Source organism: Protopterus annectens, chromosome 6.part1 (assembly GCF_019279795.1).
Source record: "Protopterus annectens isolate FY-2018-M chromosome 6.part1, PAN1.0, whole genome shotgun sequence".
NCBI classification, from domain to species: domain Eukaryota; kingdom Metazoa; phylum Chordata; order Ceratodontiformes; family Protopteridae; genus Protopterus; species Protopterus annectens.
The window spans coordinates 473,075,455-473,102,551 of NC_056738.1; the positions used below are offsets into that span (position 1 = coordinate 473,075,455).

At 38.6% G+C, this 27,097-nt stretch overlaps 1 protein-coding gene across 12 annotated transcripts in view; it reads left to right on the forward strand.

The window, feature by feature from the left end:
* Positions 1–27,097, forward strand: part of PCBP3 (poly(rC) binding protein 3) — a 964,963-nt gene that overhangs the window by 916,994 nt on the left and 20,872 nt on the right. For 10 of the 12 annotated variants that reach the window (XM_044075918.1, XM_044075919.1, XM_044075910.1 and 7 more), the window contains 2 exons: positions 2,165–2,217; positions 12,883–13,052. In XM_044075918.1, coding sequence (XP_043931853.1) covers positions 2,165–2,217; positions 12,883–13,052 — 223 coding nt within the window. Of the gene's footprint in view, positions 1–2,164; positions 2,218–12,882; positions 13,053–27,097 lie in introns of those variants that run through there. The other 2 variants (XM_044075921.1, XM_044075920.1) reach the window with 2 other exon arrangements.

Sequence of the window (27,097 nt, forward strand, 5' to 3'; positions counted from 1 at the left end):
ACAAACCCTTGAGGCACACCAGTGTTGAGTGTAATGATGCCTGATTTATTGTTACCAGCACATATCTTCTGTGGTCTTCCATTTAAGAAGTCAAGAATCCAGTTATAGAGGCTCTAGTTGATGCTAAGGTAAATTAATTTGCTTATGAGTTGCATCGGGACCACTGTGATGAATGCTGAGCTAAAGTCAATGAACAACAGCCTGACATAGACATAGTTGCCCCTCTCTTCAAGATGTGCCAGAGAGAAGTGCAGGATCACTGAAATGGCATCCACACTGAATCCGTTTGGTCGATAGGCAAACTGTAGAGGGCCAAGGGTCAGTAGCAGAGCTTCTGACAGATGCTTTATATTATATATTATATTATATATATTACATATAACATATATTATTATAATTTATATATATATATATATATATATATATATATATGTATATATATATATATATATATATATATTAAATATAATATAGATGCTCTATATTCTGGGTGTATGCACATGCATCACATAAACATCTGAATACATGCACCGCATACAGACATGTGTATATATATATATATATATATATATATATATATATATATATATATATATACAGTATCGAGTTGCCAGCCCGACAGCCAACTTTCCACAGAAGGCACACACACACACACACACACACACACACACACACACACACACACACACACACACACACACACACACACACACACACACACACACACACACGCACTCATGCCTAAGGCCAATTTAGAGTGTTCAGTCCACCTATAGCATGTCTTTGGGATGTGGGAAGAAACTGGAGTACCCAGAGGAAACCCATGCGACCACAGGGAGGACATGCAGACACCACACAGAAGGTAACCCAGTTGAGGACTGAATCGGAGAACCTCTTACTCTCTCTCTCTCTGTATGTATATATATATATATATATATATGCATAAACAAATATATGTACACACAGACATTTATCATAAACAGTTACAGGACGTTTTTATGGGGTATCACACTATAAACAAATTCATAGAGCATTATACAAGGATGTTTCAAGTGTATGCACATTCACCGCATACAAACTCATAGACATGTGTGCACAAAGAAACATATGAGTACATTCTCACACAGGTGTGCGCACACACACACACGCACACACACACACACACACACACACACACACACACACACACACACACACACACACACACACACACACACACACACACACACACACACACATACAAACAACTTCTGCTTGGTCATTACAGCTATGTTCATGAGGGAAACTGAAGCAAACCAAGAGATTAGTAACACATGGAATGAAAGAGTTACCATACAACATCTTACTCATTTTTTATTTTTCAAATCTCACATTTATAAAAAGATCAGAACAATTTTCAGAGGCAACTTGAGGGAAATTCAACCACACAATAACCTTTATATATTACAGATTCAGTTACAAAAATAAAGATGCATATTACAGTGTACAACATAAGGAATGCATGTAGCATACATATAACATATAATATACGTGCAATGTGTACTGTTCCTTGAAACAACAGGGTATTAAAGATGAGTAGTATATATACTCCTTATAACACATTTAACTTAGTGTTATAAAATATACTAAAGTGATTCCCTTAAATAATATATGTATATTTATATATCTACATTTCATGTATAAATATACACTTAGTAAAGGCATACTTTTCTTAAGTTCAGTCATCCAATCACAAAATTGTTGCTGTGGAAAATAAATTGTAGATGTGTGTTTTCTTTTTTTCCTATAAACAACAATGTATGCTGCAAAAAAAAATATATATATATATATATATATATATATATATATATATATATATATATATATATATATATATATATATTAATTCATACTATTTGTTAAAGCTACCAAGGCTAACATTGAAGGTCCTTATCATTCCATAAAACTGTTAATATTAAAAAAAAATGGAAGAGGTCAGAAAAGTTCTTACATACCACAATTACTGAAGAATGCTTGTTTTAGGTAATCACACAAAATGTTTTGTAATTTGGTGTATATGATTTTGCAATGTCCTTGAAAAAAATGAGATATAACTGTCTGTGTATAATAGCCATTGTGCATGTTCCTGTGTAAGAGGACTAAATCCTGTTTTCCATTCACATAGGTCTGGATGCCAATCCCCCGGCCAGTACTCATGAACTCAGCATTCCCAATGATGTGAGTATAGTCCCATCTAACACAGTGTCTAGTAATGTAGCAATGTGATGCTCAGCATTCCCAGTGATGTGAGTATAGTTCCATCTAACACAATGACTAGTAATACAGCAATGTGATGCTCAGCATTCCCAGTGATGTGAGTACAGTCCCATCTACCACAGTGACTAGTAATATAGCAATGTGATGCCCAGCTTTCCCAATGATGTGAGTACAGTCCCATCTACCACAGTGACTAGTAATATAGCAATGTGATGCCCAGCATTCCCAATGATGTGAGTACAGTCCCATCTACCACAGTGTCTAGTGATGTAGCAATGTGATGCCCAGCATTCCCAATGATGTGAGCATAGTCCCATCTTCCACAGTGACTAGTAATGTAGCAATGTGATGCTCAGCATTCCCAATGATGTGAGTACAGTCCCATCTACCACAGTGACTAGTAATGTAGCAATGTGATGCTCAGCATTCCCAATGATGTGAGTACAGTCCCATCTACCACAGTGACTAGTAATATAGCAATGTGATGCCCAGCTTTCCCAATGATGTGAGTACAGTCCCATCTACCACAGTGACTAGTAATATAGCAATGTGATGCCCAGCATTCCCAATGATGTGAGTACAGTCCCATCTTCCACAGTGACTAGTAATGTAGCAATGTGATGCTCAGCATTCCCAATGATGTGAGTACAGTCCCATCTAACACAGTGACTAGTAATGTAGCAATGTGATGCCCAGCATTCCCAATGATGTGAGTACAGTCCTATCTAACACAGTGACTAGTAATGTAGCAATGTGATGCCCAGCATTCCCAATGATGTGAGTACAGTCCCATCTTCCACAGTGACTAGTAATGTAGCAATGTGATGCCCAGCATTCCCAATGATGTGAGTACAGTCCCATCTACCACAGTGACTAGTAATATAGCAATGTGATGCCCAGCATTCCCAATGATGTGAGTATAGTCCCATCTTCCACAGTGACTAGTAATGTAGCAATGTGATGCTCAGCATTCCCAATGATGTGAGTACAGTCCCATCTAACACAGTGACTAGTAATGTAGCAATGTGATGCTCAGCATTCCCAATGATGTGAGTACAGTCCTATCTAACACAGTGACTAGTAATGTAGCAATGTGATGCTCAGCATTCCCAATGATGTGAGTACAGTCCCATCTAACACAGTGACTAGTAATGTAGCAATGTGATGCCCAGCATTCCCAATGATGTGAGTACAGTCCCATCTAACACAGTGACTAGTAATGTAGCAATGTGATGCTCAGCATTCCCAATGATGTGAGTATAGTCCCATCTAACACAGTACATTAACAACTATGGTGCAATGAAACAGAAAACCAAAATATTTTTGCAGAGAAAAAAATAATTCTTTCTATGTATTCTGCTGTAAAGACATTGCATATGAATTGTAGCAAGGGGTCAGACAAGTTGGGTTTCTGATACTCTATGTCAAAATAGAGGACATTGCCATGATGTTTTAAAAATAGTTACCTGATGAAATCCTCACCCAGTAAGCAATTTTTCAAAAATGCTTTACACTGATGGGTTGAATCCTACAGTCATGTGTGATATGACTATATCTCCCACAATTCATGGGAGCATTCCATATGCACAGGGTCTCAGGCTCATGAGTCTATTAAAGGACTGCATGCACTCAAGTTATGCATCGCAAGTGTTCCAGGGGCAAGTAATGGTTCTAGTAAGCTTGTCAGAGTGAGCATTATACTGTGATTGCTGGCCAGTAGAGGAGAGTTGGTAACCTTTTATACAAAAATCCAAATGGTCACTTAGAATTATGCTGCACAGAAACAACCAAGAATAAAAAACCTTGATTTCTGGGATGGACTTGTCAGTCATAGGAAAGGAACTGGAAATATGGGATGCAGCTTATGCTAACAGTGCCACTGAGGTCTCCCCAAAAGGAAAGCAAGATTAAAAAAGTTGGCTGCAGGGGTAGCACAGCAAGTTCGGTACAGTTCCAAAATGTTATGTCTGCATCCTTATAATGGTCCAGTATTACCTGTAACATCTAGCACTACATAGGTTTATTGATTTATTTTATTTTTTATTTTACATTTGTTGACCGAGCTAGTCCAACTGGATACATGTCCATTTTCACTGGAGGCCTGGGGAAGTAAGCTCCAAACTATGCTAAGTAACAATATTACAAAGAATAAATGAAAAAATGAAACAGACAATAACAACAGAAGACAAAAATACACATTAATAAACATTCATATACCTTTTCTTCACTGATTGAATTTCAGAAAGTCCTCCCCAATGTAAGCAGATGATTAGGTAAAAGGATAGACGTTTGTCTTAGAGAAAAGTAGGCAAGGTAAGATGGATTTAGGTGGTTATTGGGTATGATAAGGATTATACTCACTAGAAAAACAGAAAGAAATACATATAAGGTTGAAATGCAGGTGCTTGGAATAGGGGGGATATTCTTATTTTATGAATACAGGGTAGTTTACAGGCACTAGAAGATTACAGCCAAAAAAGAAACATTAGTAATGAGGTTTGGTTATTGAATGATGGTGAAAGCAGTAATACTACATTTAGTTTTGATCTGGGTTAGTGCATGGACAAAGCCACTGGGTTTTAAGGAGTAGTTTTATTTGATTCTTGAAGAGGGGTAATGATGAAAGTAATTGTAGATTGCTGGGAAGCCTGTTCCAGATTATCCCTACTGAATTAGAGAAGAGGGAGTCACCTGCTTTGTTGAAGGATTTCTGGATGGTTACTTGTAATTTATTCACTGAGCGAAGGGTGGTGAGATTACTATAGGGAGAGATGAGGCTACTGAGAATAGGGGTGTTGGTGGGCTGATGTAATATTTTATGGGTGATGATAAGTTGTTGAGAAAGTAGCTGGTTTTGAAGTTCTAGCCAACCAAGCTGTTTAAGATTTAGACAGTGGTGGGTTTTAAATGGGGAGCCAGTGGCAAATCTGGTAATGTTGTTGTAGGAGGTTGCCAGTTTATTAAGGTTACTTTTAGAGAGATTGGTATAAATGGAAGAGGCATAGAGGAGGGTAGAGATAAGGTGGGTATGGGCAATGGTGGTTCTGGCTTCAGGGGTAAGAAAAGATTTTATACGATAGAGAGAGCCACGTTTTCTGTTTACAGTTTTGATAGTCATGTTAATATGTGAACCAAAGTTAAGATGCTGATAAAATTGTTATGCCTAATAGTTTGGTAGTGCAATGATAGTGCCGTTACTGATCTTGACAGTGAGGTGAATAGGGGAAGACTTAAGTGTTGGGGTAAAAAGGAGTAGCTTAGTTTTTTGGCATTTAGTAGGAGGCAACGTTGTAGGAACCAATTCTCAACTGAGCTAAATACAGTTTGAGTAATGGTTTGGAGTTCAGGAGCAGAGGAAGCAGTACATACTAGAGTAGAATCATCTGCATATTGAATGCAGGTGGCTTGAGGAATATTTAGATGTAGATCGTTAATGAATATAGAGAAGAGGAGAGGTCCTAGGATAGAGCCTTGTGGGACCCCCAAAGTAATAGGAAGATGAGAGGAAAGGTGATTGTCCCAGATGACATCTTGATGTCTATGTTCTAAATAGGACTTGAACCATTGTAGTGCTTGTGAGGTGAATGAGAGAGTATTTAGTATGTTTAGAAGTATTTGATGGTTAACCATATCAAAGACTTTAGAAAGGTCAATAAAAAGTGCAGCAGAGAGCGTATTATTGTTACGATGTTTGTTAATGCAGTCAGAGAAGGATAAGAGTGCAGTAGTGGTGCTATGAAAAGGCCTAAAGCCATGCTGACAATCTGAAAGAAGTTTATTTAAGAGAAGGTGATCAAGTAGCTGTTGGTGGATACATTTTTCCATTACTTTGGCTAGAGGAGAGAGTAGGGCAATGGGGCGATAGTTTGAAAGTTCGATGGAGTTACCATCTTTATGAAGTGGAATAATGTGAGAGATTTTCCAGAAAGATGGGATAAGGCCTTCGGTAATGGTTCTGTTGATAAGAATGGAAATAGGGTAGGATAGTACTTTTGCAGCAATCTGCAGATAATCAGCTGGTAAGAGGTCAGCTGAGGTGGTACATGGTACATAGTTTAAGTTTAGTAAGTAAGGTAAAGATGAGAGATGTAGGAACTGGTTTTAGATGAAAGGGAGGTGGTATGCTAGTCAGGGTGGATGGGAGGTTAGAGTTAGCAGGAGGTAAAGAGTTAGTAAGAGATTGTACAGTTTCAGTAAAGCAGGTATTGAGGGCATTAGCAATCTTATTTGAAGAGTTTAAAGAGAGACCTGCGGGGGTTGGAGTCTTGGTGTGTCCTGGGTGTAAGAGTTTATTTATAGCTGACCAGAAAATTTGAGGTTTTTGTTGATATTTATGCTGAAGTTTAAAGTAGCAGTTCTTTTTGTCAGGGAGTATTGATCTTTTAGTGGCATTTCTTAACTGTTTATAATTCTGGTGGTCAGTTAGATTTTTAGTGATTCTCCATTTAGACCAGGTCTTATTTCTTAATCAAATTTTTTGTTTAGTCTCTTTGGTAAGCCATGGAGCAGTTTTGATGCTAGTTTTTACGGTTCTAGTAGGTGCATGGTGTTCCAGGATTTGTAGGAATTTGGAGTTAAAAAAGGATACAGCTTCATCCAGTGGAAGTTGTTTCAAGGGAGACCAGTCACAAGCTATATAGTTCAGCTTGGAAGCTGACTGGATTAAAATTCTTTTTGTTACGTATAGTTTTAAAGATGGTTTGGTTGGGAATGAATGTTTTTTTCCTGATTGTGTAAGTAAGGAAGTGATCACTTATATCATCTGGTAGGGTATCAGCTTTATATGAGAGTGGGTGGTTATTTACAAGAATCCAGTCTAAGGTGCTTTGTTTTCCACTAGGCTTATGGATTCTGGTTGGTGAGGTGATAATTTGTGAGAAGCCATAAAGATTTATAAGGAGTGCAGGTTGGGCTGAGGTACAGGTATTCCAGTCAATGTTGAAGTCACCAAGTACGATGGTTTCTTATGGGAAGGAGGAGGAGAGCCAACAGAGGATGGTTTGTAGGATATCAATGTTGTCTGGAGGGAGGTAGAAGCATATTATATTAATGGACTTGTTTGCATTGATCTGGAGCTTAGAGATAAGGAGTTCTGCATGACTATCAAAGGGTAGTTGTATGTCTACTATGGAGACTTGTAGGGAAGATTTAAACAAAATTGCTACCCCTCCGCCCTTTTTGGTTCTACAATCTAATCTTATTATATTAAACCAGGTGGGATGACTTCCTCATCCTTTGTCGCTGGTTTAAGCCAGGTTTCTGTTAGACACAGGACATCAAAGGATTGGGTGTCAAGTAGAGCATGGAGTTGGCTGATTTTGTTATTTAAGCTCTCTATGTTAAGATGAGCTATCAGTAAGGAGTTAGGGTCTTTAGTAGAGGTAAAAGGGGGTGTAGGCTGTGGTTGGTGGGACTTTAGTGGGATGTTGTTATTTGGTCCTGGGTTGGGATGAATATCTCCATGGAGTAATGGGTGTTGATGAAGGGTAAGTAAGAACTTTAGGGTTTTATAGAGATTATTCAGGGACCTTCTGGCTTGGTGGATGGAAATATGAGCTAGTCTATGATACTTTGGGGAAAGGTAGGTAGAGGTAGAGGTGATGTTAGCATGGATATGTGAGCTTGGTTGACTGAGAGGCAGTGTTTGTTTTAGAGAATGGGGTGGTTCCCTATAGTATACATTATCATATAGAGTAAGGTTAAATGATATAGAGAGAATTAATATTAAAGTAGGTAATATAATAAGGATTGTTCGTTTAGGTTTGTGTTGTGAGTGCATTTTTAAGAAAGAAATATAGAATGTCAGAAAAAGGTAGCAAAATTGTTAAGGAGATAGAGTAGAGTCAGAATAGGCTATTCTGAAGGGTATTATGAAGAGTGTTTGGAATATGGGTGTGTATTCTTGTTAAGCATTAGGTGAAGGTCGGATGCTAATTGGTTAATTAGGGGTAGGGGTGTGGCTTGTGATGTATAAATGTAGGAGCACTGGGGGTGGGTGGAATTTGGGGCTAGGGTAGGGGAGCGGAGTGAGCCCACAGGGCCAATGGAGCGGGAAGAGCCAGAGACAGTAAAAAAAAGTGAAGGAGAACAATCAGTAAGGTATGAAGATCAGAATGTAAGTGTGTAGAATTAAGGAGGAAAGTAAGGGGGGGTTTCAGGGAGAAACTAGAGGAAAAGTAGAAGGGTTGTAGGGAGAGACTGGGCTACAAGTATAGTGAGATGTGAGAATTAGAACCTACTGGGAAACAGGGTAGAGGGTGAGGTAGACTACAAAAAGTCTAGGAACTCAGCATCAGGAGGAGTCACTAGAGACAGGAAAGAATACAGGGTGGTTAGCTGATAGTAGGCTGCCACCTAGTGGCCAAGTAAGTAAATGCAGCAGGAGAATGAGACCCCCCTAAGGTGAATAAGAAGTCCCTTATGGGGGATAAGAAGCTGGAGTATGGGATGGAGCTATCCTAATTCAGAGTGAAGAGGGTAAGAGATTGGGAAGAAAGGGTAGTTTGAGGCTAATAAGGAGAAGATTTGGCTGCTGGCTAACCTGGGACGGTTGCTTGTTTACCTAGCAGAAGTATTTAGCTAGGCAATAACAGCATTAGAAGACATACTTTCACTGTATTCTTTACTGGGAAAAAAAAGGATTCTCAGAGAGCGGGTTGAGGTATTCGCTGTTCAGGATTTAGGTGATGTTAGAAGGTGATCAAGTAGCTGTTGGTGGATACATTTTTCCATTAGTTTGGCTAGAGGAGAGAGTAGGGCAATGGGGCGATAGTTTGAAAGTTTGATGGAGTTACCATCTTTATGAAGTGTAATAATGTGAGAGATTTTCCAGAGAGATGGGATAAGGCCTTCGGTAATGGTTCTGTTGATAAGAATGGAAATAGGGTAGGATAGTACTTTTGCAGCAGTCTGCAGATATTCAGCTGGTAAGAGATCAGCTGAGGTGGTACATGGTTTAAGTTTAGTAAGTAAGGTAAAGATGAGAGATGTAGGAACTGGTTTTAGATGAAAGGGGGGTGGTATGCTAGTCAGGGTGGATGGGAGGTTAGAGTTAGCAGGAGGTGAAGAGTTAGCAAGAGATTGTACAGTTTAAGTAAAGCAGGTATTGAGGGCATTAGCAATCTTATTTGAAGAGTTCGAAGAGAGACCTGTGGGGGTTGGAGTCTTGGTGTGTCCTGGGTGTAAGAGTTTATTTATAGCTGACCAGAAAATTTGAGGTTTTTGTTGATATTTATGCTGAAGTTTAAAGTAGCAGTTCTTTTTGTCAGGGAGTATTGATCTTTTAGTGGCATTTCTTAACTGTTTATAATTCTGGTGGTCAGTTAGATTTTTAGTGATTCTCCATTTAGACCAGGTCTTATTTCTTAATCAAATTTTTTGTTTAGTCTCTTTGGTAAGCCATGGAGCAGTTTTGATGCTAGTTTTTACGGTGCATGGTGTTCCAGGATTTGTAGGAATTTGGAGTTAAAAAAGGATACAGCTTCATCCAGTGGAAGTTGTTTCAAGGGAGACCAGTCACAAGCTATATAGTTCAGCTTGGAAGCTGACTGGATTAAAATTCTTTTTGTTACGTATAGTTTTAAAGATGGTTTGGTTGGGAATGAATGTTTTTTTCCTGATTGTGTAAGTAAGGAAGTGATCACTTATATCATCTGGTAGGGTATCAGCTTTATATGAGAGTGGGTGGTTATTTACAAGAATCCAGTCTAAGGTGCTTTGTTTTCCACTAGGCTTATGGATTCTGGTTGGTGAGGTGATAATTTGTGAGAAGCCATAAAGATTTATTAGGAGTGCAGGTTGGGCTGAGGTACAGATATTCCAGTCAATGTTGAAGTCACCAAGTACAATGGTTTCTTATGGGAAGGAGGAGGAGAGCCAACAGAGGATGGTTTGTAGGATATCAATGTTGTCTGGAGGGAGGTAGAAGCATATTATATTAATGGACTTGTTTGCATTGATCTGGAGCTTAGAGATAAGGAGTTCTGCATGACTATCAAAGGGTAGTTGTATGTCTACTATGGAGACTTGTAGGGAAGATTTAAACAAAATTGCTACCCCTCCGCCCTTTTTGGTTCTACAATCTAATCTTATTATATTAAACCAGGTGGGATGACTTCCTCATCCTTTGTCGCTGGTTTAAGCCAGGTTTCTGTTAGACATAGGACATCAAAGGATTGGGTGTCAAGTAGTGCATGGAGTTGGCTGATTTTGTTATTTAAGCTCTCTATGTTAAGATGAGCTATCAGTAAGGAGTTAGGGTCTTTAGTAGAGGTAAAAGGGGGTGTAGGCTGTGGTTGTTGGGACTTTAGTGGGATGTTGTTATTTGGTCCTGGGTTGGGATGAATATCTCCATGGAGTAATGGGTGTTGATGAAGGGTAAGTAAGAACTTTAGGGTTTTATAGAGATTATTCAGGGACCTTCTGGCTTGATGGATGGAAATATGAGCTAGTCTATGATACTTTGGGGATAGGTAGGTAGAGGTAGAGGTGATGTTAGCAAGGATATGTGAGCTTGGTTGACTGAGAGGCAGTGTTTGTTTTAGAGAATGGGGTGGTTCCCTATAGTATACATTATCATATAGAGTAAGGTTAAATGATATAGAGAGAATTAATATTAAAGTAGGTTTAGGTTTGTGTTGTGAGGGCATTTTTAAGAAAGAAATATAGAATGTCAGAAAAAGGTAGCAAAATTGTTAAGGAGATAGATTAGAGTCAGAATAGGCTATTCTGAAGGTATTATGAAGAGTGTTTGGAATATGGGTGTGTATTCTTGTTAAGCATTAGGTGAAGGTCGGATGCTAATTGGTTAATTAGGGGTAGGGGTGTGGCTTGTGATGTATAAATGTAGGAGCACGGGGGTGGGTGGAATTTGGGGCTAGGGTAGGGGAGCGGAGTGAGCCCGCAGGGCCAATGGAGCGGGAAGAGCCAGAGACAGTAAAAAAAAGTGAAGGAGAACAATCAGTAAGGTATGAAGCTCAGAAGGTAAGTGTGTAGAATTAAGGAGGAAAGTAAGGGGGGTTTCAGGGAGAAACTAGAGGAAAAGTAGAAGGGTTGTAGGGAGAGACTGGGCTACAAGTATAGTGAGATGTGAGAATTAGAACCTACTGGGAAACAGGGTAGAGGGTGAGGTAGACTACAAAAAGTCTAGGAACTCAGCATCAGGAGGAGTCACTAGAGACAGGAAAGAATACAGGGTGGTTAGCTGATAGTAGGCTGCCACCTAGTGGCCAAGTAAGTAAATGCAGCAGGAGAATGAGACCCCCCTAAGGTGAATAAGAAGTCCCTTATGGGGGATAAGAAGCTGGAGTATGGGATGGAGCTATCCTAATTCAGAGTGAAGAGGGTAAGAGATTGGGAAGAAAGGGTAGTTTGAGGCTAATAAGGAGAAGATTTGGCTGCTGGCTAACCTGGGACAGTTGCTTGTTTATCTAGCAGAAGTATTTAGCTAGGCAATAACAGCATTAGGAGACATACTTTCACTGTATTCTTTACTGGGAAAAAAAAGGATTCTCAGAGAGCGGGTTGAGGTATTTGCTGTTCAGGATTTAATTCCTTGGCTTCCAGCAGGGCGGAAACAGGCTGGAGCTGGGACTAGCAGGAGTTCAAAAGCTGGTACATGAAAGAAATAAACAAAAGAAAGCAGTGAATGAGGCTAACAGTTAATGAATTAGGAGATGCAAAAACAGTAAAATCCCATAGACACAAGTGTCACAGTTTCCTCAGCAGCTAAAACCCCAAAAAATCATAACATGTCATCGTAATTTAAAAATACCACATAATGCATGCAGGTCTATTTAGGCACTACAGTAGTTCACAACTTGATTACTACAGTTCAGAGAAAATTTGGGCAGTTTCCAACAGCTGCTGTACAATTCTAAACATTCTATGTAGATATTAACAAAGAGGGTTACATTAGCTTTAAAAAGTTCCAACAAATTTAGGTTTGTAAAGGATAAAGTAGATTTAATGCCCTTGCATTTAGACATGTTTGGTAAGACAAATATACACTAATAATATTAATGGCTGGTTGAGCTAGCTGGGCTAGCAGGTTGCTGCTAATTAGTAACTTCCCATGTCTTCTTATATTTCTGCTGGTCAGCACTTTATAAAACTAAATAGCTAAGAACAATTACTGACATTGCAAATTAAAAACATATTTATTAGAATTTTCTAATAGTAAAGCTATCAAACAGATGTACTGATAACTGACCATTGCTCCAGACATGAAAATGTTTCTTTTGTGTATTAATTTCATATTTAAGCTTAATAATTAATGCATCTTTATCATGATTCAGAATAGTTCAGGTCATTCTGACATTTCATTCATATAGCCATAGCTGATTTTACAGTGTAGGCTACTCATGTATAATAAACATTTCAAAATATTTAATTTCTGATCAGTTATGTGTCTCTGCACACTGGTGTATATTAATCATGGGTTGGTACTTTTGTTTAAATATATGACAATATTTTTTTAAGTTGACAGAACAGTGCTATAAATCTAAATTAAAAGTATTTAAAGTCACCATAGCCTTATTCTAATTAATTTCAGTTATTTGAAGGACAGTTGATAGGCAGGAAAGTATACTATGTATGACTTCTAAGAAGAAGTATTTTTATTTCTAGCTAATAGGTTGCATAATTGGGCGACAAGGGACAAAAATCAATGAGATCCGGCAGATGTCTGGTGCACAAATCAAAATTGCTAATGCTGCAGAAGGTTCATCGGAGCGTCAGATTACTATCACAGGAACTCCCACCAACATCAGCTTAGCACAGTACCTCATCAATGCCAGGTAAGCATGGATCTGAATAAGTGCCATACTTGTTATTTTATTTTTTAAGGTTAAACATAACAATACCAATACCTTCAAAACCAGTTGCTTCATCTTACCAGTTTTTTTTGTTTTGCTCCTTACAGTTCATCTGCTGACACCAGCTCTTCTTGTTCACCAAATGTATCAGACCCACCTTAGCCTGCTGCAGACTCTGCTTGACCCATGTCCAGAGCTGGTAAGGAGATTGATAATGCTATTGCAATCTCTTACTGCTGCCAAGGAATATGTCTTAAACCCACTATGCTGTGACAGCCTTCCAGGCTCCGCTATGGCTACCTTGGGGGGAACATGCATGCTTCGGCACATGCACAAAAGTGTAACCAAGCTCTCATGGCCTTTAATCCTGCTATTACAGCAAGCCTAGGCTGCCTCCCTACCCCAAGGATTAGGAGCCAATAGCAGCCACTCAGCCCTATCTTCCTCCACCCAGTCCCACCAGCACAGTGCCACTAATCAAACATAGGTTGCCTGGATCGCAGTAAGACATTTAACCTTCTGTGTCACAGGGACAGGATTATGCTTCCTCTTATAATTTAATTTATATTTAATTTAATGGACTCAAACTTTTCATTCATCATACCGGGTGTGGTATGATGCAAACTTAAAACCAAAAAGATGTGCAGTCTAATTTGTGAAATTGTGCCTTCAACTACCTTATTCAAAAAATGATTACATATTTAATTTATTAGTTTTTTTTTATGTGTATGTCATGTCAGTCTAGAGAGATTCTTTTTGTCACAGTTTCATTTCATTGCGTATGTGTAAATCACAAAGTAAAAAATGCCATTTCTTGGTCATTTCCTCCTGTTCGTGATATATGGGATGTACATAAACAGAAAATGAAATGGTTTAATATTGTTAAGAAACATGTATGTTATTCCACTTAAGTGGAGGAAACTTTTATTAAAATCTACTCAGATGGGAAAATTATTTCAACTGCCAGTCCATCAAACATTAAAAAAAAAAAAACATTGTGTTCACCTGTCTAAATGGATTTACTTCTAGTTACCAAAATCCATGTGTGTGTGTGTGTGTGTGTGTGTGTGTGTGTGTGTGTGTGTGTGAGTGTGTGTGTGTGTGTGCACATGCATACTTGCACGCGCGTGTGTGTGTGTGTGTGTGTGTGTGTGTGTGTGTGTGTGTGTGTGTGCGTGAGTGCGTGCGTGAGTGCGTGTGTGTGTGTGTGTGTGTGTGTGTGTGTGTGTGTGTGTGTGTGTGTGTGGACATATATAGTTACAATTTATTGTGCTTCCTTTTGGTTATGATGGTAGGTGGACTTGGTCAGGGTCTTGAAGGAAGCACAAGTATAACTAGACCTGGTCAGTAAATATATGGCTACTAAGGGAAATGAAGGATTTGAAGGGCTGAAACAGTTTGATCATGTATGGATGAGCATTTTGCAGTTATGAAACTACTTCCATGGGAGGAGAGCCCAGGAAATGAATATAAGTTGGAAGGTTTGCTGGCAAATGAAAGTGCTATGTTGTTGTCTTTCGGCTTTTCCCAGTTAGGGGTCACCACAGCGGAACTCCGGTCCGCTAATGATTGGCAGTAGATTTTGACGAACGCCGAGGTGCCAGCTCAATGTTCAACCTTCAATGAAGGCACGCCCATTTACGCATGTCTTTTGAATGCCCACCCAACTGCGGGGAGGACATTCAAACTGTACACAGAAGGCACTCCCCAAACTCCAGCTGAGAATCGAACAGGAGAACCTCTTGCTGTGAGGCAACAATGCTACCGCTGCACGTATAAATCTTTATAATTAAGGCAGTTATCAGGCCTGATTATATTTAAAGTAATTTTTTTTTAGAAAAAGTGGTTTGATATATATAGAGGGACATCCCCAAGGAAGCCAAAGTGTAGACTTTTTCGGTAATAAGCCATCATAAAACAACATATCAGGTACTTTGATTGCACTTGAGAGTCTAGGTGAAGGTGGTTGGAGGCTTCGATACAGATGAATCCACGATATGATGAGATTGAGTTATTATTTCATAATTGGACTTTATGGATTGTAAATTAAAATTATATAAAATGTTATGGATATAGGATTAAGATAATTTAATGTAAGTGTTTAATAGACAGCATATTTGCAAAAAACAAGTATATCTAATAGCTGTATAACATGCAGTAACTGGGAATGGTATGGTTAGAGCTTGGGGAGATACAGAATTCGGAAAGCAACATGAATATTATCAATATGTTTGAAATTTATATTCATGTGAGTTAAGAATAAAATGAGTATATCCAGCTCTGGCAGGCAGTTTATATTTCAGGACTGCAAAATAATGATGGTTGTGATGGGATATTCCTGGTTATATGTAGGTAACAATATAGCAATGATAAAGCATGTATAAAAGGATGGACCTGGCTGAAGAAATGGAAATGAATATATTTGCTGCCATTCTATAGAAGTCATGTTTTTAAGGGTGATCTATAAAGACCAGTTCAATGTCACATACTCACAGTATGACTGGGGTCAAGCATGATGTGGAATGTTTTATTGTTGCTCACTAGATGATAGATGGTTTATTTAAAGAAAAAACTGGGTGGCCACTTTCTCAGTTTGCCAAGCTAGACATGAGATTTTAATCTTTCACACAACATTGAAAAAGCATTTTAGTCACAAGACCTCAATAATCTCAAACACCTTCAGTATTTCCAGCCTATTCCCATGAAGTTCCACAGCCTTTCCATTGCTTAAGCACTCTAATGGTGTTATCTACAAATACTTTCTCGTCTGTGCCTTACAGTGACTCCTTATGGTAAAGCAGGACAACCAGATTCAAAAATTTTGCTTTGTACGCCTTCTACCTCATGATTATGTCTCCAGTCAGGGCCAACATTTTCTACATTTGCTAAGAACAACCTAGGAAATATCCTGTTTTACCTCATGAGTTGCTGGGTGGTTTGCAAGAAACACTCTGAGACCATCTGAAGGTCATTCTCCATGGCTTCACCAGTTTCCTCCCACACCCAACCTGTTTTTTTTGAAAACAGATGCAGCTGCCCAGCTTGTCAGCAGGTATCAATCAAATTGGGAGCTGTCCTGCTATCATTTTACAGAAAGCTTTTTACTTTAACTTAATGGCTTTCCTCATTACTGGCATCTATCAAAAAGTCCTAAGGTTACTTTCAGGGCAAATGTTGATTACCTTTTGGCTACATCTATTTATTTTCACTTCATCTTCTGAGGACTTCAACAGGACCTTTCATATATCACGTTCCTGACCTCCCAATGTATAAAGGATGAGCACCTCCACAAGTGGAATTTGAGCTCATCCCACACAGACTCTGACTAGGCATTTCCAGGGCATCCCAACTATCTGATTGGGTTTCCTAGGTCTGTCCAGTTGCTGGTCCAGCTATCCGCTTTACATTATTACTAAATTATGATTAATTGGTAGCTCAGCTGTTATCTTGACCAGAATGACTAGAACATATGCCCTGAGATCTGAAGATATGACTATAAAGTGAGTTATTGAGCACTGCCCCAAATCACTCTGGTATCAATTCAGTTAGGGGCTTCCTTCTGTTTGAATACTAGGTTGGTTATGGACACTCCAGAATTAGAAAGGAAGCTCAAAAACAATTTAACATTAGGTTTAAAACAGGCAAACTCATTCTTCTAAGTTACACTCTTCCAGTTTCTCCATAATTTGTTATATAAGCACTGAAGTCTCCAGAAGAACTACAGAATCAGTAGATGATGATCTTCTTCAATGGTATCTAAGAAAGCCTAGTACCCTAAAAAGCTGCTATAAGTATCCAAGAAGGCCTAGTACCCTAAAAAGCTGCTAGAAATATATACACAGACAACAGAGATTTATTTCTGATGCAGTTGCACTGATGTGGCCTTATTTACGGGCAATAACTTCAAATGAACTACACAAAGTCAGGGGCTCATGACTATTCACACACCTGCCTGGTACCATTCTTGGTGGTGAATATTATAGTAAAGAAAAGCCCATTTCCTGAACCAGTGCTGCCTATAGAGACAAGACCAACTGCAAATTTTTGCATTCTCTGCTGACTGTGATATCCTGCCTACCTGTCTGATGACTTGGAGGATTTTCATCAAAAGTATATTAGGAAAATGCATGATTTTTTTTTCTTGCAGATAAGCTTACCAGTATAAGGTACTCCATTCCCTTTCAAATGCATATGGAGGATTGCAGGTGACCTTACATGGGAAGCAAACTTCTGGGCTGGATTTGAATAATTCAGTAATGAAAAACTCAGACACTCTTAGTAATGCATCTGATCATCTGTGACCTGCAAGCAGTTGAACAATACCACCACCGTATTGATGAAATTTTGGTATATTCAAAAGTTTCAACATTAAAAGAAACTCCCACTTACTTTAAATGTAACCTATACCAAACAGAAAAGGATGTTCCTACTTTTGTATAAAGTCTTGCACTTGGGAATTAGTGATTTTGATAAAAAATACAGCAGAAAACTGTGTCGACTAAAATCTCAGTACACACAGTTTACCTCAACTACACACACACACACACACACACACACACACACACACACACACACACACACACACACACACACACACACACACACACACACACACACACGTATATATATATGGGAGCCATGGATTTTGTCAAATGAAGTTATGGTTGACATCTTTTTAGTCATCAACATTGGGTTGACTAAGCACATGGTTTGCATGTGTGCAGTCCTTTTTTTGTAAACATAAAGTATTATGTATTAAGTATTAGTAGTATGTATGCATATGTTACATTTGGGTCAACCCCCCCCCCCAAAAAAAAATTTTTTTTTCCTCCAAACCCTCCTTCATGAAAAAAAATAATAAATAATATCTTCTATCTTAATAATAATACCATTAAAGTCACTTCTCACAGCAAATTGTTAAGGATAATAGTGGATAATATTCTCCAATTACTTTGAAAAAGGCTACTTGCTATTTGGATAATTACTAGGAAATGACAAATCATTGTAACAATATTAATTTATAGTAATTAAATTGCAGTTTCAAAACAAAATAGACAAAAATATGTTAAGTAGTACATGGGTTTGTACATAGGCTTCTAAAGGATTTTTTGCAGGGGGGCCAGACCCAGAGCCCCCTCCCCCACTCACCCCCCCCCCATGGAGTCATTATAGTGTTCCATTACTTGGCTATTTCTCCCCTTGGCATAAAAGCTGCTTAAAATTCTCAGTGTACATACTGTTTTTCTGCTTTACTTCTGCAATGATTACAGACATTCTGACTTAATTTAATATGTTTATTTCAAATTTTATATCACAAACACTGATAGACGTTTGCTAAACAAAGCACTACAGTCTCATAATGAAAACAAGCTTAGCATTAAAACGTTTCTGCCTTTGAAACTCAGATTCATTGAAACGGCATTGAAACCCACATTCAAAGAAACTGTATCTGGCCAGTGGCAGATTAAGTTTACCTTTGGGCTGTTTTGAAATCATAGGACCCTTGCACACATTTTAGGACCATGTATAAGTTATTTGATTCACCTTCCCGATTGTATTGAATTATAATATATTGTAAATACAGCACCACTTGACAGAGTATGTTTTAAATTTATAGTTTTGAACATTTTGCCAGTAAGCAATGAAACAAAACATATGAAACAATAATGACAAACTGCCCAATTCAGAACATTTCAACCACTCAAACCTTAGTCACTGCAATCCACCAACATTAATCAACATACACAATCTCTGCAGAAGTAAAAGTCATCTGAATAAGTCCATATTAAAGAGAACTGCTACTAACCCAATGGCTGGGTTGGCAAATAACTTTCCCTTCCAGTGCTTCATTTACAAATGCAGTGCTTGCTGCCCTTGAAGAATAAATTGCCTATGTTACATTAAAAAATGAGTGTGCTTACAACATTTCTTGAATTAGATCAGCTATGGAATAGGAAGTGGCTGGCAAAAGTAACAGGTTCATAGTTACTAGGCATCTCATCCAAAGGAAAACATACTCGGGACTGCAGCACCCCACCCCCTTAAAATACAACACAGTATCAACAATTCATCTACATGCTGTGGGATTATAACCCACAGTCTTTTTCATCAAGATGCAAGGATGCTGCCTGTTGTGCTGCTAACACTACTTTACAATTCTATATCACAATAGTGATAAACCATTTGCTAAACAAAACAGTTGCACATTGTAAACAGACATATCATGAGCTGCACTAAACTTCTCTTCCCTTGAAGCTCACAATTCCTTAAAAAATGCACATGAAACACAGTCCAATCAAATACAGCTTGGTAGTTGGGGTAGAGGATACAGGCTCTTGCTTCCTGTAGCTAAAGTACAGGGTTTGAACCTAAGCAAATTACTAACCACCTGCTAATCCTAACTAGGGCATTTCACTTTCTCACTCACAGACTGATGTCTTAGTGCAAGAAATCTAGACAAAGCCTAAAATAAATAGGGCCAGATGATAAATATTGCTCTCATGAACTTAGAAAATTGCTAAAATAACAGGATTTGTGTTAGTATGCATTTTACTAAAGGAGATGAAGTCTAAAACTCAAATAGTCATTATTTAGCAAATTCATTCCTTTTTATGAGGAATAAACAAAAATATGGGGCAAAAATGTGGACATTCTGCAAACACCTTGCAGTTGAGGATTATGCTACCGACCTCTTACACACACACACACACACACACACACACACACACACACACACACACACACACACACACACACACACACACACACACACACACACACACACACACACACACACACACACACACACACACACACACACAAACCAGGTCTATATCAGAAGCTCGAACTTTCAAAAGTTCGAGACTCATATGGTCGACACCATATGAGCAAACTTTTGAAAGCTCGAAAGTTTCAACGGAGATTGCCTTAGGGAATATTTCCCTTTACTTCACTGTAGTGCTATCTCGGAGTTGGTATATTTAAGTAGCAGGGATGCTGGGGGGTGCATCCCCCACTTGGGGGGTGCAGGGGTGTTTGCTCCCTTGTTCAGAGCATTCAGGTAGGTTTTTTTTATTTTTGTTTAGTTTTTATTATATGTTCAATATTTTAAAACCTTGCTCATATGGTGTCGATCATATGAGCGAAGAAGTTTTAAAACTTTGAGCAGATAATATAGACCCACACACACCATACATCTCAATAACTTAGCACAAGAATTCTGGACAATGCGTGCCATAATGGGGGGACAAAGGCCCAAAACTAGGGACACATTTTACATATTGCTTTTATAATCTTAGGAAGTTGTCGGAATAACATGAGTTGTGTTAGAATGCATTTTCTGAAGGAAATGAAGTCTGAAACTCAAATGCATGTCAATATTTAGTAACTTTATCCTTAGGACATCCCAGTGATTTGTCAAAAAAAAAAGACAGTTTTTATGAGGAACAGACCAAACATACGCAGCAAAAATCTGGACATTCTGTGAAAATCTGTACAGTTGAGAAGTATGACACAGATTCACCTCCTACATCCCTCTTACACCCCCATACCTCTCAACATGTTAGAGGAAGAAATCTGGACACAAATAATGTGGATGGGGGCAAAGTCCCAAAAATAGGGACACCTTTTAAACATTGCTCTTACAAACTTAGAAAATTGATAGAACAACACATTTTGAATGATAGGAAGTCTAAAGCTCAAATGTCAGCCATTATTTTCTGACTTCAGTCCTCAATGATTTGCCAGGGATTTGCTAGAAAAAATACAATCTTATAAGAAATAGACCAAAAATATTAGGTAAAAATCTGGACATTCTATGAAAATCTGGACAGCTGAGAGGTATGCCCCTCCCCCACCTCCCTCTTACACATGCATACACAAGCCCTTACCTCCCTCTTACAGACACACACACACACACACACACACACACACACACACACACACACACACACACACACACACACACACACAAAAAAACACACCTACCCCTCTCTTACACAGACACATCCCTACCTCCCTATTACACACCCATCCACCCACCCCTACCTCCCTATCTCCCTCTTACACACACACACACACACACAGACACATTGTGTGTGTGTGTGTGTGTGTGCGTGTGTGTGTGTGTGTGTGTGTGTGTGTGTGTGTGTGTGTGTGTGTGTGTGTGTGTGTGTGTGTACAAATTCCCTGGGTGTAGGCTATTTGGAAAATTAACTGCATGTCCAATTAAATTCTGGTGAGGTAACTCAGAGTTTACATTGCCAAGATATCTTCTTTTTTAATTTTTTATTCAATACATTTAACAGATTAAACACATGATTGTCTCTTTTCAGGGGCAATCCACATAGGTTGTCTGATAATCTGACTTGCTTAGAGTCACACCGCAGGTAAATGAAAGTGGAAGGAATCAAACTCTACATCATGTAGTTACATGAAGCAGGTTATTAACACTTCAGAGACTTAACCCTCTGCTCTAACTAACAGACCAGTTAGCACTCAAATAAATTGTTTAAAGACATAGTACCCTACACTGAGAATTTTGTGATCTCACACACATGCAGGGCTTTTTTGTGATGCTAAACACCGATACAGCATACTGGCACCTCAGCCACAACAACTGGTCATGGCATTGACTACATATTCAAAAATACATAATTTATGCCAGTACCAGCATAGTCCAGTACCTTGTTATACATATATTTAAATGAGTAGCTTAGCACTTACTTCAGAACAGGCTTTCTACTTTGCTTTTACATTTTAGTTAATCATTGCCATGTTTTCACAGTAGGACAGACAGTTTCCTAACTATAGAGCTGAATGGCTCAGTATACTAGACTAGTTTGGCTAATCTGATGGCCTCATGTTCTTACATTAAGAGGACATATTCACTGGCATAAATCAAGAACATCAAATATGTTATTTTATTAGCATTATGGTCATGTCATACCAGCCAATATTACTACATGACTACACCTAATATATCAGCCTAGACTATGAATTCAGTCTGTGTACCAAGGCCCTAACTGGTTTTAGGAGAGTTGGTAACTTTGAAATAGCAAGGCACTTAAACAGTTAGTGTTTTATGTTATGCAATATAAATAGAAAAACAAACATGTTTACAATGTATATAATAATAAACTGCTCTGTCCAGAACTGAAAAGTTTATTAATCAAAACTTATATGTGTAATTACTTTTTCATAAGCAAGTATTCATTCAAATTGTAAATCACATCATAAAATTAACAAACCATCTCATCTGCACCCCAAACCATATTCTGTGTGTGCTATAGAAGAAACTGTCAATTAAATAATGGACTGCACATTTGTTTTGATAATGTCTGAGCAGAGTCTTTAAATGAAAATGCAGGAACATAAAGTGTTTATCATTTTACTCTGGTCAGGTAATACACACTAGAAAACAAATGTCATATCTGTTCTCACTAAGAATTCCTGCTATACTTTCCATTAAAGTTGCGTTACATTCTACTGTTTAGCTTTGCTTTCAGGATGGGGTGTGTAATTGGCTAATATTTTGTGGCTGTAAGTGCAGTCATCTGAAGAATAGAACTACAATGCAAATGAAGGGAATATATGTTAAACTGAAGAATGCAGTATTTCAGGGTCTTCACTCTGTTCCAGGGTACATCAGTCTTGGAGGTGTTATGTATGCAATCGCTGGGATACATGGGGGCTTCACCCTTCTGAAAAAAAAAATCTTTATTGGCTCATGAGTAAGTTTTGGAATCTACTACAATTTTTCACTGAATCTCAGTTTATTATCTGAAGTGTCAGGACTCACATGATGGGGTTGCACTTCTGGCAGGTAACCCCTATGATGACCTTTACTTTGTTGGAATACCCTCTTTCGCAGGACACAGGAAAGTAACAGAAGATTGATGCTTTTTGATCTGTTATAAGCATTCTATGCCCTTTGTAAAGGAGATCCAAAGAGTTGTTAAAAAGTATGGAGTGTAGAATTGTGCTTCAGCAGGTAAATGGTAAGGGAATGGAATTTAGGTTTAATGAAAGTGGCAGACCCAGTCTTGCCAAAAGCTTTTCAGAGTGTGTGTGTGTGTGTGTGTGTGTGTGTGTGTGTGTGTGTGTGTGTGTGTGTGTGTGTGTGTGTGTGTGTGCGCACGCACGCACAAAAGTAGTAGTGGTGGGAGCATACAGAAGTCTCCTGGATAGTTAAAGAATAAGACATAAACTGCATCGCAGAACATGTAGAACCTCAGATCTTCTGGGGCCATCATTCTTGGCTGTATAAGTGGCTTAGTGTGGTCCTTGGCTGTGGGCTCCACTTAGTCTAAAATTGACATCACTCACAGGTGAGCACAGAGATTGCTATAGTTTGTGTGTGGGGGGATACTTTGGTCATTATTTCTTTAATCTTCTTCACAGTCAAACTTCAGATGTATGCACAAAAGTTCACTATGTGAGTTGGCTGGGATAGTGTGGACATTATTTCTTTAACTTTCCTAAAAAGCACACCTCATAGATGTGCACAGAATGCCATTATAGCTTGTCTAGAGTCAGTATACTGCATAGGAATAATAAGCTGGAATGAATTCCTACAAGGATTATTTTTTTTCAATTTTTATTCAAAATTGAAATCACGTGTATTCAGGTGGATATCTTCTGGGGGTAGAGTAAAGGAAACATGCTGCAGATGTACAGCTGACAGCAATAGGGTGAAATATGTTGGTTATTTTATATTTGTTCCTTCATTTTATCCTAGTTTAACTTCAGAGGGGTACACAAACAGGTGTCTATTTTTGGGGGGGTCAGGGCTGAGGAGGCATGCTGTTTAGATGTTTAACAGCAATAACTTGATATGTTTAACTATGTCCATTTATCCTTTCACTTTCATCTCAATTTAACACCAAATGGGTACACTGAAAATCACTATCGTTTTTTTTTTGGGGGGGGGGTTAGGATGAAAGCAGTCATGTCAGATATGATTTATGTGCCCTCCCAAGCATTTTATTCTCAGTTTATGGATATCTACTACTGAGTATTGTGATAACTATTATAACAACAGACATTGACTTAACATATTCTTCCTTGAAAGGGAAAAAAATAACAATCAGCTTCTTTCTTAGTCATGATTTTTTTTCAGGCCATCACTGGAACAAAATTTATAGAAAACACTAAAATGCACTTTATAGCATTTATAAATCTATAGCTTCTGTGGGCTTAGTGACCAACAGACCCCCAGCATAATCCTCCCCACACACATTTTTTATAGTACAGTCTTGGCCAGTTAGGATAGGTTGGAAGGATGTAGGGAACAAAAATGGCAAAAAGACAACACACACACACACACACACACACACACACACACACACACACACACACACACACACACACACACACACACACACACACACACGTATATATATATACACACACACACACACACACACACACACACACACACACACACACACACACACACACACACACACACACACACACACACACACACACACACACGTATACACACACACACACACACACACACACACACACACACACACACACACACACACACACACACACACACACACACACACACACACACACACACACACACACACACGTATACACACACACGTATATACACACACACACACACACACACACACACACACACACACACACACACACACACACACACACACACATACTTTGGATAGTATGAGGAGGCAAGGTCTGGAGGAAAATGTGAGCAGTAGGGTATATGCCAGGATGACAGTGCACAGCATGGGTGGGAGTGTCGTGGAACAGCTTGCTAGGGATTCATATCATCTAAGGCTCTATATGCAGTCACTGTATATGACATTTAAAAGCTGGTTCTTAGTGTGACTTTGTAATTGCATGTGGCTACTGTGAGGCAAGGGGTGTTTTTTTATTATGCAAGGGGTATGATTTTCTGTCAGGAAACAGAAGGATGCAAAGGTGGCAGACCTATTAGGGAGTCATTGAACTGGCTGAGCTGTGTTTTATTACAATTATAAAAAATGATAGTAATTCATATGAAAACAAAACAGTGCAAGAAAATTCTCTGTGTGGAAGATTTTCAATCCATATATCTAGTTAATCACTTAATTCATAAGAAAAAGACTTTGTCTGAACATTGTGAAGGAAAAATTAATTTATCTTATTTTATAAGGGAAACAAATCAGTAGAGAAACCTCAAGAAATAACTAACATTATTTAAATGAAATTCACAGCTAAATCAGCTGATAAGCACGGTGCTATCAAACTACTGTTGTGACGATTTCAACACAGATTAGCTGCAGATCATAGGCCACACCAAAAACCTGAAGAAATAACTAACATTATTTAAATGAAATTCACAGCTAAATCAGCTAAGCAGGGTACTTTCAAACTGCTATTGTGAAGATTTCAACACAGATTAGTTGCAGATCATAGGCCACACCAGCCAACAAGATTAATGTGTCAGTGCTACCAGTATTTAACATAATGTATTTAGAAGCACCATGCAGTCAGACCATTTCTGCAAACAAGTAAATGACTGCCAAATATTCAGATGTGATTCTTCTCTCCACATACAGCAGCAGTAAATTTATACAGTGGACCCGGCACTATACTTCCTGCATAATTCATTAATATTTCTGTAAGGGCTGGAGCAAACAATTTGAGAACATTAGCAACAGTTTCAGTAAGCAAGGACAGGAGTTATCACAATATTAAATTGTAAAAACTTTAGCACTGGGAGTGTTCCTACACCCGAAGGAAGTCATAAAGTAAATTTGGCAGCATCCAACAATAGCTTGTCTTTTATTTCATCACCACCTCCGAGTGGGTTTATACAGCAGGCACCCATTGGAAGCAGCCTGCTTACAAGCACCAATGTGACAAATAATGGAGTTCAGCGTTTGCATTCTGTTACTCAAGGTAATGTACCTAATATTACCACTCCATCTTTGTCCGAACTTTTAAATAGTTAAATAGACCTGTGCAACTGTTTGGGGAGAATACTGCTGGAAACTCTGGTAGTAGTAACAACTTAAATTCTGACAATTATAGTATTGTGGTCAATCTTAAAACATTCGACTCTAAATTATTCAAGTGCAAAAAACTTCAATTAGAGGTGGCTTATTTCTGTGAATGTATTCACAGACGCCACATCCCTAAGGGGCTTAGGCGATGGAAGTATCCGGTTGGTTTGGTTAAGCATTCTTCTTTTCATTGTGAACTCAGGCACCTACTTGACCAACATGGATATGAGTTTTTGGAATTATTGGTAAGGGATTACTGCCTACAAATAGACAACTTACTGAGGAGCTTAGTGCTCTTGAAAACAACATCAAGGGAGATCTTGATTTTTCATGATATAAATATGACTTTTGTCATATTTTTTCCAGCAGTGAAAGCAGCCTGGTTAAACTTTGGGAGGTTAAGTTAAAGAAATTGAAATAGGGTTAAGCGTGATTATGACAATGGAGCAGCTTATCCTTATCCTCCCCCTCCCCCCATTCACAGATCAAGGCTAAAGGGCGCCTTACACATTGTGGTGACCCTAATGAGGGATTTGGGGACACTGAAGTTAAAGACTCTTACAGTGGCAACCCTACTGACAACCAGGGAGAGGGTTTACCTGTCCGACACAGTGAGCGTATAAGGGAATGACAACAAAACAACACATTGCTTCACCTCTGACTCCAACTATTTTTGGTATTCTGAAAATCCATAAAGACCTGGCCAACCCCCTCCTCTGTGCCCCACAGTGGATGGTAGACAGTCCATCACCTACACCTGTGCTAAATTTGTTGACCTGAAGTTAAAGAAGTACGTGGTGAACGTGACACAAATTTGCTACGATTCATGGAATTTCTTAGAGACACTTAATCTCTTGCAATTTGATGAATCTTACAATTTTTTGACCATCGACATTAAGGATCTCTACGCAGTTATTCCACAACATTTGGGCATAAGTTGGGTCAGGGAACATCTGCATAGGAAAGGTGTTGATAATGATGAGACATACCTGGTGGAAT